This window comes from Delphinus delphis, chromosome 2 (assembly GCF_949987515.2).
Source record: "Delphinus delphis chromosome 2, mDelDel1.2, whole genome shotgun sequence".
Classification (NCBI taxonomy): domain Eukaryota; kingdom Metazoa; phylum Chordata; class Mammalia; order Artiodactyla; family Delphinidae; genus Delphinus; species Delphinus delphis.
Window position 1 is genome coordinate 42,072,025 of NC_082684.1, and position 12,464 is coordinate 42,084,488.

A 12,464-nucleotide genomic window follows, 5' to 3' on the forward strand; every position below is an offset into this window, starting at 1 on the left:
TTAATTGTTTTGGGTTCGTTATTGTAGGTCTTTTCCTTCTCTTGTGTTTCTTGCCTAGAGAAGTTCCTTTAGCAGTTGTTGTAGAGCTGGTTTGGTGGTGCTGAACTCTCTCAGCTTTTGCTTTTCTGTAAAGGCTTTCATTTCTCCATCAAATCTGAATGAGATCCTTGCTGGGTAGAGTAATCTTGGTTGCAGGTTTTTCTCCTTCAACACTTTCAATATGTCCTGCCACTCCCTTCTGGCTTGCAGAGTTTCTGCTGAAAGATCAGCTGTTAACCTTATGGGGATTCCCTTGTGTGTTATTTGTTGTTTTTCCCTTGCTGCTTTTAATATGCTTTCTTTGTATTAGTTTTTGACAGTTTGATTAATATGTGTCTTGGCGTATTTCTCCTTGGATTTATCCTGTATGGGACTCTCTGTGCTTCCTGGACTTGATTAAGTATTTCCTTTCCCATATTAGGGAAGTTTTCAACTATAATCTCTTCAAATATTTTCTCAGTCCCTTTCTTTTTCTCTTCTTCTTCTGGAACCCCTATAATTCGAATGTTGGTGCGTTTAATGTTGTTCCAGAGGTCTCTGAGACTGTCCTCAGTTCTTCTCATTCTTTTTTCTTTATTCTGCTCTGCATTAGTTATTTCCCCTATTTTATCTTCCAGGTCACTTATCTGTTCTTCTGCCTCAGTTATTCTGCTATTGATCCCATCTAGAGTATTTTTCATTTCATTTATTGTGTTGTTCATCATTGTTTGTTTCATCTTTAGTTCTTCTAGGTCCTTGTTAAATGTTTCTTGCATTTTGTCTATTCTATTTCCAAGATTTTGGATCATCTTTACTATCATTATTCTGAATTCTTTTTCAGGTAGACTGCCTATTTCCTCTTCATTTGTTAGGTCTGGTGGGTTTTCATCTTGCTCCTTCATCTGCTGTGTGTTTTTCTGTCTTTTCATTTTGCTTATCTTACTGTGTTTGGGGTCTCCTTTTTGCAGGCTGAAGGTTCGTAGTTCCTGTTGTTTTTAGTGTCTGTCCCCAGTGGCTAAGGTTGGTTCAGTGGGTTGTGTAGGCTTCCTGGTGGAGGGTACTAGTGCCTGTGTTTTGGTGGATGAGGCTGGATCTTGTCTTTCTGGTGGGCAGGTCCACGTCTGGTGGTGTGTTTTGGGGTGTCTGTAGACTTATTATTATTTTGGGCAGCCTCCCTGCTAATGGGTGGGGTCGTGTTCCTGTCTTGCTAGTTGTTTGGCATAGGATGTCCAGCATTGTAGCTTGCTGGTCGTTGAGTGAAGCTGGGTGCTGGCGTTGAGATGGAGATCTCTGGGAGATTTTAGCCGTTTGCTATTATGTGCAGCTGGGAGGCGTCTTGTGGACCAGTGTCCTGAAGTTGGCTCTCCCACCTCAGAGGCACAGCACTAAGTCCTGGCTGCAGCACCAAGAGCCTTTCATCCACACGGCTCCTTAATTTGGGATGATTCGTTGTCTATTCATGTATTCCACAGATGCAGGGTACATCAAGTTGATTGTGGAGCTTTAATCCGCTGCTTCTGAGGCTGCCGGGAGAGATTTCCCTTTCTCTTCTTTGTTCTCACAGCTTCCAGGGGCTTAGCTTTGGATTTGGCCCCGCCTGTGCGTGTAGGTCGCCGGAGGGCGTCTGTTCTTTGCTCAGACAGGACGGGGTTAAAGGAGCCGCTGATTCGGAGGCTCTGGCTCACTCAGGCCGGGGGGGTAGGGAGGGTCACGGAGTGCAGGACGCACACAGGCTTCTTGCTGGCGGCAGCAGCGGCCTTAGCGTCTCATGTCTGTCTCTGGGGTCCGCACTTTTAGCCGCGGCTCCCGCCCGTCTCTGGAGCTCCTTTAAGCAGCGTTCTTAATCCCCTCTCCTCGTGCACCAGGAAATAAAGAGGGAAGAAAAAGTCTCTTGCCTCTTCGGCAGGTCCAGACTTTTCCCCGGACTCCCTCCCGGCTAGCCGCGCGGTGCACTAACGCCCTGCAGGCTATGTTCACGCTGCCAACCCCAGTCCTCTCCCTGCGCTCCGACTGAAGCCCGAGCCTCAGCTGCCAGCCCCGCCCGCCCCGGCGGGTGAGCAGACAAGCCTCTCGGCTGGTGAGTGGCAGTTGGCCCCGATCCTCTGTGCTGGAATCTCACCGCTTTGCCCTCCGCACCCCTGTTGCTGTGCTCTCCTCCGCGGCCCCGAAGCTCCCCCCCTCCGCCACCCGCAGTCTCCGCCCGCGAAGGGGCTTCCTAGTGTGTGGACACTTTTCTTCCTTCACAGCTCCCTCCCACTGGTGCAGGACCCGTCCCTATCCTTTTGTCTCTATTTTTTTCTTTTGCCCTACCCCGGTACGTGGGGGGTTTCTTGCCTTTTGGGAGGTCTGAGGTCTTCTGCCAGCGTTCAGTAGGTGTTCTGTAGGAGTTGTTCCACGTGTAGATGTGTGTACTTCTATTTTTAAAAATTAACAACATTGGGCTTCCCTGGTGGCGCAGTGGTTGAGAGTCCGCCTGCCAATGCAGGGGACACGGGTTCGTGCCCCGGTCCGGGAAGATCCCACATGCCGCGGAGCGGCTGGGCCCGTGAGCCATGGCCGCTGAGCCTGTGCGTCCGGAGCCTGTGCTCCGCAACGGGAGAGGCCACAACAGTGAGAGGCCCGTGTACCACAAAAAAAAAAAAAAAAAAAAAAAAAAAATTAACAACATCGAGTGAAAGCCAGTATTGTGATAAATATTTTGTGAGGATTACCCTCATTTTAAAGATAAGAAAACTGAAGCTTATGCAGTGACTATAATTGAAGAGGTTAATATTAATACTACTTCTACGTTAATTAAAACAGAAACACCTGTTAATCTATCACAGTTGAATTAATGAGTCTAGCGTATTTCTTCTATTTGTGTTCAGAATTACATGTAAAACTATGTGGGGCAACAGTAATACTAAAACATCGCATTGCTTATCAGAGTCTTCAGTTAATTCCATTATATCAATACTATTTATAGTGTGATTTTGACCATTATAGTTTCAATATATCTATTATGACATCCAATTACAAAACATTAGTAAAATCAAAAAGTTCCCCCAGATATGTGCGTTTAAAAAGGTGATTATCTGTTTCTTCATATATCAACATAGTAAGGAAGCATGAGTCAGGCTAGGCTCAAAGGAGAACACGGGGATTGTATAAAACAGATCTTATCGGCACGCCTAAGCTCATATCCCCAGTTGGGGCCTCATAAATTATGCCAAGCACACCACCTGGTTTGGAAAAATGAAGTATATGTTCCTTAACCTGTTCTTCAAAGATCTCTAAAGACAGATAAGTCAAGGCTTGAGGTGGCAGGGGTAAACTCAGCTCCAGTGTCATTCTCTTCCTCCCCCCAATCCAGCGCCCCACCCCACCTTACCAGTGGAGAATTGTGTTTAAAGCACGAACTTCAGTATCACAGAGACCTGGGTTCAAGTCTTGGCTTTACCAACCCGAAGTTTCCTCACCTATAATATGGTGGTAATAATATTACCTATTTCAAAGGGCTTTTGTGGAGATAGAATGAGGTCATGCCTATAAGGCTTTTAGCTGAGTGTTTTGTATTTGGTAAAGTTTGTTGTTGTTATTGCCTGAGATTAGAAAACAACATTTTGGCTATGGACTTGAGACTACAGGGAATTTCAGGTTCATCTTCATGTGGTGCTTTTAGTTTAGAAAACTCTGCAGCCAGGTCAAACTGGTGTGATGCTGGCAGAAAAGAATAATGATGTGTGATTCTCAAGGTGCCCTACATGTCCAGGGCGGGGAGGATCGAGGGCTAGAGGTTATGGATGTCAGGCAGGACGGGCCTTCAGTGTATAGTCACTAATCCTGATTATTGGTCAGAGTTCTTTGGACATTCTGCTAATTTTTGATGGCATATCTAGGATTTCAGACTCATGTTAACTCTGGAACTACTTATAGCCCACAAGTTCAGTCATATGAGTGATTTAGAGGAAAAAAAAAATAGTTTGGGGAGCTTTCACCCACCTGTCTCACCTGGCATGACTGAAAGAACCTCTATACCCCCAACAGGTGTTTTTCTGACCCCACACTGATGTGCAGGGTTAGGTGGCTCTAAATAATCTGTCCATGGTAGCTCTATGCCAGAGAGCAAAGGAATTTGTTTGATCAGCTTTTCTCTCAGCTCCACTTTCCCTCACAAGCTGAAATGCAGACCCAAGCTCTGATAAGTTTGCTTTCCCTTTTCTTTATTCCAAAACTGTGTTGTAAAAATATGTTCACTATGAATTTTCTCCATCCGTATTTCCTTTTTAATCATGCTAATATTTTTTCATAGTACCCAATTTTTCCATTTCTAAATTACTGATTAAATATTAAGAAAAAAATCTTTGCAACATGGACATAGCTATCAACTAAGGTGAAAGACCCAATTTGTTTTGACTTTTCTTTTTATAATACTCATTCTAGTATCCTGGAATAACATGTTGAAAATAATTATGAAAATGTATATTTAATTTTTTTAAATGGTAGTCAAGATGAATTCATGTCTTGAAAACTGTTTTTATAGTTTTCACATTGCTATAATTGGTTTCTCTCCCTCCCAAATTTTGTTTTCTTTTCTGATGAATTCAGGATTATTTCTGTCTCAGTTTGTTTTATAAAGAAACAAGCAGTATAATGATTGCTTTATATATATATATATTTTTTAATTAATTAATTAATTTATTTATTTTTGGCTGCGTTGGGTCCTCGTTTCTGTGCGAGGGCTTTCTCCAGTGCGGTGAGCAGGGGCCACTCTTCATCGTGGTGCGCGGGCCTCTGACTATCGCGGCCTCTTGTTGCGGAACACAGGCTCCAGACGCGCAGGCTCAGTAGTTGTGGCTCACGGGCCCAGCCGCTCCGCGGCACGTGGGATCTTCCCAGACCAGGGCTCAAACCCATGTCCCTTGCATCGGCAGGCAGATTCTCAACCACTGCGCCACCAGTGAAGCCCCTGATTGCTTTTTATTTTAACTAAAGGACACCCCCAGTGTAAAAGTTGAATGGATGATACATGAATATTTAGTGAATTGGACTTCTGTCATGAATCATTTGATGATGATTGAATGCCCCAATTTTACTGAATTTTCAACAGGTTCTTAGTGATCACAATTTAGAGATATCACAACTACAAGAATCAATAAGACATTGGGAACAACAGGTTGAAGACATGAAGAAATCCTGTAAGATCCTGGAGGATAAAATGTAAGTATAATACTTTATCTTTACAGAAGCACTTCTAGATGTTATGTTCCTTTCATTAAAAAAAATTTATTTAATAGTAGATGAAAATTATTCTCTTATTTTACTAAAAGTTGTGTGATTGTCAGCTTTATAGAATCACCTCTTCATTTTGAAATTAAACAGTCTTTCAGATGATCAAGAGAAAAAAATTGAGGATGATGTGGTTAGTTTAGGAAAAGGGAGGGAATTTGGGGTGTGTACTATCCTTATTTCAGTTCCTTACTCCCTACAAATACGCGCCTGGAGGAAGGCACTGCCATAGGGCTACAACTCACCTAACCATGCTGCTACAGTTGTTGTTCTTAGTCAAGGGGGACTTGCAGCACTTATTGAGAAAATACAGGGAAGCCTCAAGGCAAAAACTTTTACCATGGAACTGAAACCAGAAACATAAGGAAATATTCCATCTGTCTCAAGGCCTAGTGTTTGCTTCCTTCTGCGATTCTCTCTTTATCTACATGCTGTGTTCTCTTCCTGGTGAGTCCGTGGCTAAGCATGGCCATTCCAAACCCTCTGAGTTTACCTGTCACAGATCCATCTATCTTTAGAGACTGACCAACAGATTCTCTCCCAGGAGAATTCCCAGATTTCCCATCAAAAGCTGTTTGGCTCAGCTCTGGATAGGAAGGTGGGGTCTTTTAATATAAACATGGCTTCTGGGCTTACCCCCAGGGTTTACTGACAGTTTAAAAGACAAATTATGGTCTGAGCAGATTCCGCAAAAGATAAGTAATTCCACATGTGGGATCCTGTTACAATGTGGCTCATTTCTACATAGATTTGAATGTATTGGGATTAAAATTATGTCTTCTAAAATAACAACTGCACAGTACTATTCTACTCTATCATCAACAGTCCATAAAATATGCAATAATCCTTATACTCAGTACCAGATTTAAAATTGGAAAGCTCAAGTAATACAACAATTAAAAATCAGAATAAAAAATCTTTTTCTTTGAAAGTGATTCGATAATTTTAGTTGATATCTATTTCTTAAAAACTAGGCAAAGAATCATAGTGGAAAATATAGATTAGCTCTTAACTTATTTCTAGGAATTATGATTAAAAGCCTTGAAACACTGATAAAGTTTTATTTATAAGCAGACTTCATGTTAGCTAACTGGTTTTAAATGTATGTCCAAGATAAAAATGGGGATTCATTGATCTTTCATTTTGAATGGCTCATCTTTTTGTTTTCAGTCCCAGCCTTTCAAGGGTTTTCATGTGGAATCTCACTGAGGAAAAGTGCTTTTGATTAATTTGGTGATTGAGGATATAAGTTTCCCCCCCTTTTATTAATAAAACTTTACTTTTTCTTCTTTATAACTTGGCAAATTAAAAGAAAATTCTCTGTATTTTTATTTTGTCACTTAGTTCCTTTTCTCTATCTTTGGAGGTAGGGAGAGGCAGCTCAGTTCTTGTTTGGTGGATTTGAAGAATCAAACAGTGTTGTTTTATAATATTCTATAAGATTCTTTAAGAATAAATTATACAAGAAACAAATAATTTATATAACTCAACTTCCTATTAATCTATTAGTCTTAATTTCCCCCATCCCACCCACCATGAAATCGTTAACTTGCAAGCTCATTATCTATTTTGAGGTCAAAATATTGAGGGAAAGCAAAAATTACTCAACTCCAAGTTTAAATTCTATATGTGGACAGTTAAGGGTACCTCAAATTCTTCACAGATCCACAGGAGGCATTGCTAGTTTAATCCTTCTTCTTTGCTATTATTGATATCCAGCATGATGTATTTGCATAATAAAGGCAAATCAGTGCCTATCTTTCTAAATTGCTATGACATTTTTCGTCATTCAGCTGGTTATCAACATGTGGGAAGTGGGGAATTGGAAGCTAAATATTGTGTATAAATGACATCCAATTTGTGACCCAAAGTATATACTTACCATTATAGTGCAAGAGGCTATAAAAATTATAGATGCTTTTTAAAAAGGACTGACATGGTTTCAAAATTGTCAAGGTTACCAAAGATTTTCATCCTGCCAAATTTTAGTAATCTGATCTATTCCTCAAAGTTTTTAAATTCTTTATAGAATTTGACACAGATGTTCACTTCCATCTTCTTGATATACTTTCTTCACTTGGCTTCCCAAACTTCACATTCTCTTATTTCATTTACTACACTGCTTCTTCTCAGGACCCTTTACTTGTTCCAGTTCTTCTTTTTGTCTCTAAATTTAGGAGTTATCAGCCCTTCACTGTTCTCTATTCTCTACTCATACTCTCCATATGTGACTTCATTCAGTCTCATACTTTCTGTACCCCAGTGACTTCCATATCTATATATCCAACCCTGACCTCTAACTGCATATAGTCTACAGCTTATTTGACCTTTCCACTTGGAGGATATCTCAAATATACATGTCCTAAACAGAATTCTTAATTTCCCATCTCCTTGAAATAGCTCTTTCTTTAATCTTCCATATCACTATTTACCTAGTTACTCCAGCCAAAACACTAGGAGTCATCCACCATTCCTGTTTTCCTTGCTACCTAACCCTAACCCAGCTAATCAACTAACCTAACCCTAACCCAACTCTAACTCCAGCCAAATCCAAAGTATGTCCTGTTGCCTTCATCTTTAAAATATATCCTGAGTCCAGCTGTTTCTCACCAGCTTCACCACTACAACCTTAATCTGAGCCACCATTATCTCTTCTGGACCACTGCCATAGACTTCTACGTAGTCTATCTTCCTATACTATTGTCTTTCTCTACTAAGTAGCCAGAGTCATTTTTACAAGATGTGAATCAGTTCATGTCACTCCTTTCCTTAAAAAATCCTCCCCTGGTTCCCTTCAAAATAAAATCTGAACTTCTACCTTGTCCTCAAGACCCTATATGATCTGGGCTGTGTCTAACTCTCCAGCCTTCTCACACTCCTGTCTTCATCAAATATTCAATACACCAAGCTTGTTCCTATCTCAGGATATTATCACCTGCTGTTCCTTCTATATGAAAAGCTGTTCCTTAAGATCTTCAAATATCTGGCTCCTTCTCATCCTTCAGGTCTTTCACAAGTTATCCCAAGAGATGTTCCCTAATCACCTGTCTACAGTACCATCCTCACTCTCAGGATTTCTCTATCCTTTACCCTACTTTGTGATCTTTGGAGCATTTAACACTATCTGAAATATATATATATTTTTTGATAACTTTCTTATAGTCTGTCTACTCGACTAGAGTGTAATTTCCATGAGGGTAGAGACTTTGTGCTGTATCTCCCAGAGTGTAGGTGTTCAAAAATTGCTTCTTAAATTAATATATAAATAAATGAAATATTAATACATCAATTCAAAAGAGTAAAAATTTTGTTTATTTTAATGAATTGTAAATAAATATATTGTATAGGGAGATGGAGACTGGAAGTTTCTGATGTCATAAGTAAATGTGGCTTTGCTGGAAAACATGTCCTAATAGGAATTTATTTGGCTTCCTTTGTTCATAGGCTTTTCTTTAGGAATAACAAGGAAAAACTGGATGATGAATCTAATTATGAAAAAAAAGAATTATTGCTGAAGATAAAACAGGTAGGAAGACAGAAATGATGGCTTTAAGATTATAATTAATTTTTAGTTAACATTTTAAGTATATGTGAAAAATGTGAAATTTTCCAAAAGTAGCATTTTCATTAACTAATAATAATCATGATCATTCACAGTAATTGATTTAAAGATTTGATCAGAAAACTGGAAGAGAATAGTGAAAATCACCTAAGCTGAGCAGAAAAAAGAATTTTTAAAAAATGAGGATAGTTTAAGAGACCTCTGGGACAATATCAGTGTATTAATATTCACATTATAGGGGTCCCAGAAAGAAGAGAGAGAGAAAGGGGCAGAGAACATAATTGAAGAAATAGTAGCTGAAAACTTCCCTAACCTGAGAAAGAAAACAGATCTAAGTCCAAGAAGCATAGAGATTCCCAAACAAGATGAACCCAAAGAGGACCACACCAAGGCACATTGTAATTAAAATGGAAAAAATTAAAGATAAAGAATCTTAAAAGCAGCAAAGGAAAGGTGACTGGCTGTGTACAAGGGAACTCCAATAAAACTATCAGCTGACTTTTTAGCAGAAACTTTTTAGGTCAGAAAAAAGTGGCATGATATATTTAAAGTGATGAAAAGAAAAAAACCTACAACCAATACTCTACCTGGCAAGGCTATCATTCAGATTTCAATGAGAGATAAAGAGTTTTACAGACAAACAAAAGCTAAAAGAGTTCAGTAGTACTAAACCTACTTTACAAGAAACATAAAAGGGACTTCTCTAAATGGAAAAGAAAAGACCACAGCTAGAAATATGAAAATTATGAAAGGAAAAATCTCATTGGTAAAGGCAAACATAGAGTAAAGGTCAACTACTTATAAAAGCTAGTGGGAATGTCAAAAGACAAAAGTAGTAAAATCATCTATATCCACAATAAGTAGTTAAGGGATACAAAAAACAAAAAGATGGACAATGTGATATCAAAAACATTAAATGTGGTGGGGGCGCATAAAAATGCAGGGTTGTTAGAATGTGTTCAAACTTAAGATCATCAACTTAATCACATATATAAAAAAGTTGTTATATATATACTTCATGGTAACTACAGACCAAAAATTTATAATAGATGCACACAAATAAGAGAGAAATGAATCCAAACATAACAGTAAAGACAGTAATCAAATCACAAAGGAAGAGAACAAAAGAAGAAGAAATGAACAAAAAAGAACTACCAAAACAACCAGAAAACAGCCAACAAAATGTTAATAAGTACATATCTATTAATAATTGCTTTAAATGTAAATGGGCTAAATACTGCAATCAAAAGACATAGAGTGGCTGACAGATTTAAAAAAAGAAAAACTCTCTATATTTGCTGTCTATAAGGGACTAGCTTCAGATCTAAGACACACACAGACTGAAAGGGCATGAAACAGGTGTTCAGTGCAAATGGAAACAAAAAGAAAGCTGGGATAGCAATGCTTATATCAGACAAATAGACTTTAGAGCAAAGACTGTAACGAGAGACAAAGAAGGATATTATAGACTGAGAAATGGATCAATCCAACAAGAAATAACAATTGTAAACATATATGCACCCAACATAGAAACACCTAAATACATAAAGCAAATATTAACAAATATAAAGGGTGAAATTGATGATAACATAATAATAGTAGAGGATTTTAACACCTCACTTACATCAATGGACAGATCATCCAGACAGAATACCAATAAGGAAACAATGGCTTTAAGTGACACATTAGACCAATGGAATCAACAGATATATATAGAGAGAGCTTTCCTTCCGAAAGCAGCAGAATACACATTATTTTCAAGTGCACATGGAACATTCTGTAAGGTAGATCATATGCTAGGACACAAACAAGAGTCTACAAGTTTAAGAAATTGAAATCATATCAAGCATCTTTTCTGACCACAGTGTATAAGACTAGAAATCAACTACCAAAACCAAACCAAAACAAAACCCTACAAAAACCACAAACACATGGAAGCTAAACAATATGCTACTAAACAACCAATGGGTCACTGAAGAAATCAGAGAGGAAATTTAAAAATACCTGGAGACAAATGAAAATGGAAACACAATGATTCAAAATATATGGGACACAGCAAAAACAGTTCTAAGAGGGAAGTTTATAGTGATACAGGCCTACTTCAGAAAGAAGGAAGATCTCAAACAAACAACCTAACCTTACATCTAAAGGAACTAGAAAAATAAGAACAAACAAAACAAAGTAAGAGGAAAAAAATAATAAGGACCAGAGCAGAAATAAATGAAATAGAGACTTAAAAATAAAACAATAGAAAAGATCAATGAAACTAAGAGATTGTTCTTTGAAAAGATAAGCAAAATTGATAAATTTTATTTAGACTAATCAAGAAGAAAAGAGAGAGGGCCCAAATCAATAAAATCAGAAGTGAAATTCCAACCTACACCACAGGAATACAAAGGATCGTAAGAGATTACTACAAACAATAATATGTCAATAAAATGGAAAACCTAGAAGAAGTGAATAAATTCCTAGAAATGTACAATTTCCCAAGACTGAATCAGGAAGAAATATAAAATATGAACAGACCAATTACCAGTAATGAAAATGAATCAGAAAAAAAAAAAAACTGTCAATGAAGAAAGTCCAGGATTGGACAGGTTCACAGGTAAATTCTACCAAACATTTAAAGAAGAGTTAATGCCTATCCTTCTTAAACTCTTCCCCCAAAATTTAAGAACCCGTTTTATGAGTCCAGCATCACCCTGATACCAAAACCGGACAAAGACACCACAAAAAAGAGAATATTACAGGCCAAAATTACTGATGAGCATAGTTGCAAAAATCCTCAACAAATATTAACATACTGGGGCTTCCCTGGTGGCACAGTGGTTGAGAGTCTGCCTGCCGATGCAGGGGGCAGGGGTTCGTGCCCTGGTCCGGGAGGATCCAACATGCCGCGGAGCGGCTGGGCCCATGCGCCATGGCCACTGAGCCTGCGCATCCGGAGCCTGTGCTTCGTAACGGGAGAGGCCGCCACAGTGAGAGGCCCACGTACCGCAAAAAAAAAATATATATATTAGCACACTGAATTCAATAATACACTAACAGGATCATACACTATGCTCAAGCAAGATTTATCCCAGGGATGCAAGGATAGTTCAGTATCTGCAAATCAATCAGTGTGATATACCACTTTAATAAATTGAAAATAAAAATCATATGATTGGGACTTCCCGGGTGGTGCAGTGGTTAAGAATCCGCCTGCCAGTGCAGGGGACATGGGTGCAAGGCCTGGTCTGGGAAAATCCCACATGCCACAGAGCAACTAAGCCAATGTGCCACAATTACTGAGCCTGCGCTCTAGAGCCCACGAGCCACAACTACTGAGGCCATGTGCCACAACTACTGAAGCCTGAGTGCCTAGAGCCTGTGCTCCACAACAAGAGAAGCCAGTGCAGTGAGAAGCCTGTCACTGCAATGAAGAGTAGCCCCTGCTTGCCACAACCAGAGAAAGTTGCTGTGCTCCACACACAGCAACCCAGTGCAGCCAAAAATAAATAAACAATAAATAAATAAATAAAAATTTTAAAAAATCATATGATTATTTTGATAGATCAGAAAAAGCTTTTGACAAAATTCAGCACCCATTTATGAAAAAAAACTCAATAAAGTGGGT

General features: G+C 39.0%; 1 protein-coding gene across 1 annotated transcript in view; it reads left to right on the forward strand.

The window, feature by feature from the left end:
* CCDC175 (coiled-coil domain containing 175) overlaps positions 1 to 12,464 on the forward strand; it is a 75,153-nt gene that overhangs the window by 21,779 nt on the left and 40,910 nt on the right. Inside the window, exons 7-8 of the mRNA XM_060004464.1 lie at positions 5,108 to 5,217; positions 8,731 to 8,812. Coding sequence (XP_059860447.1) covers positions 5,108 to 5,217; positions 8,731 to 8,812 — 192 coding nt within the window. The remainder of the gene's footprint in view (positions 1 to 5,107; positions 5,218 to 8,730; positions 8,813 to 12,464) is intronic.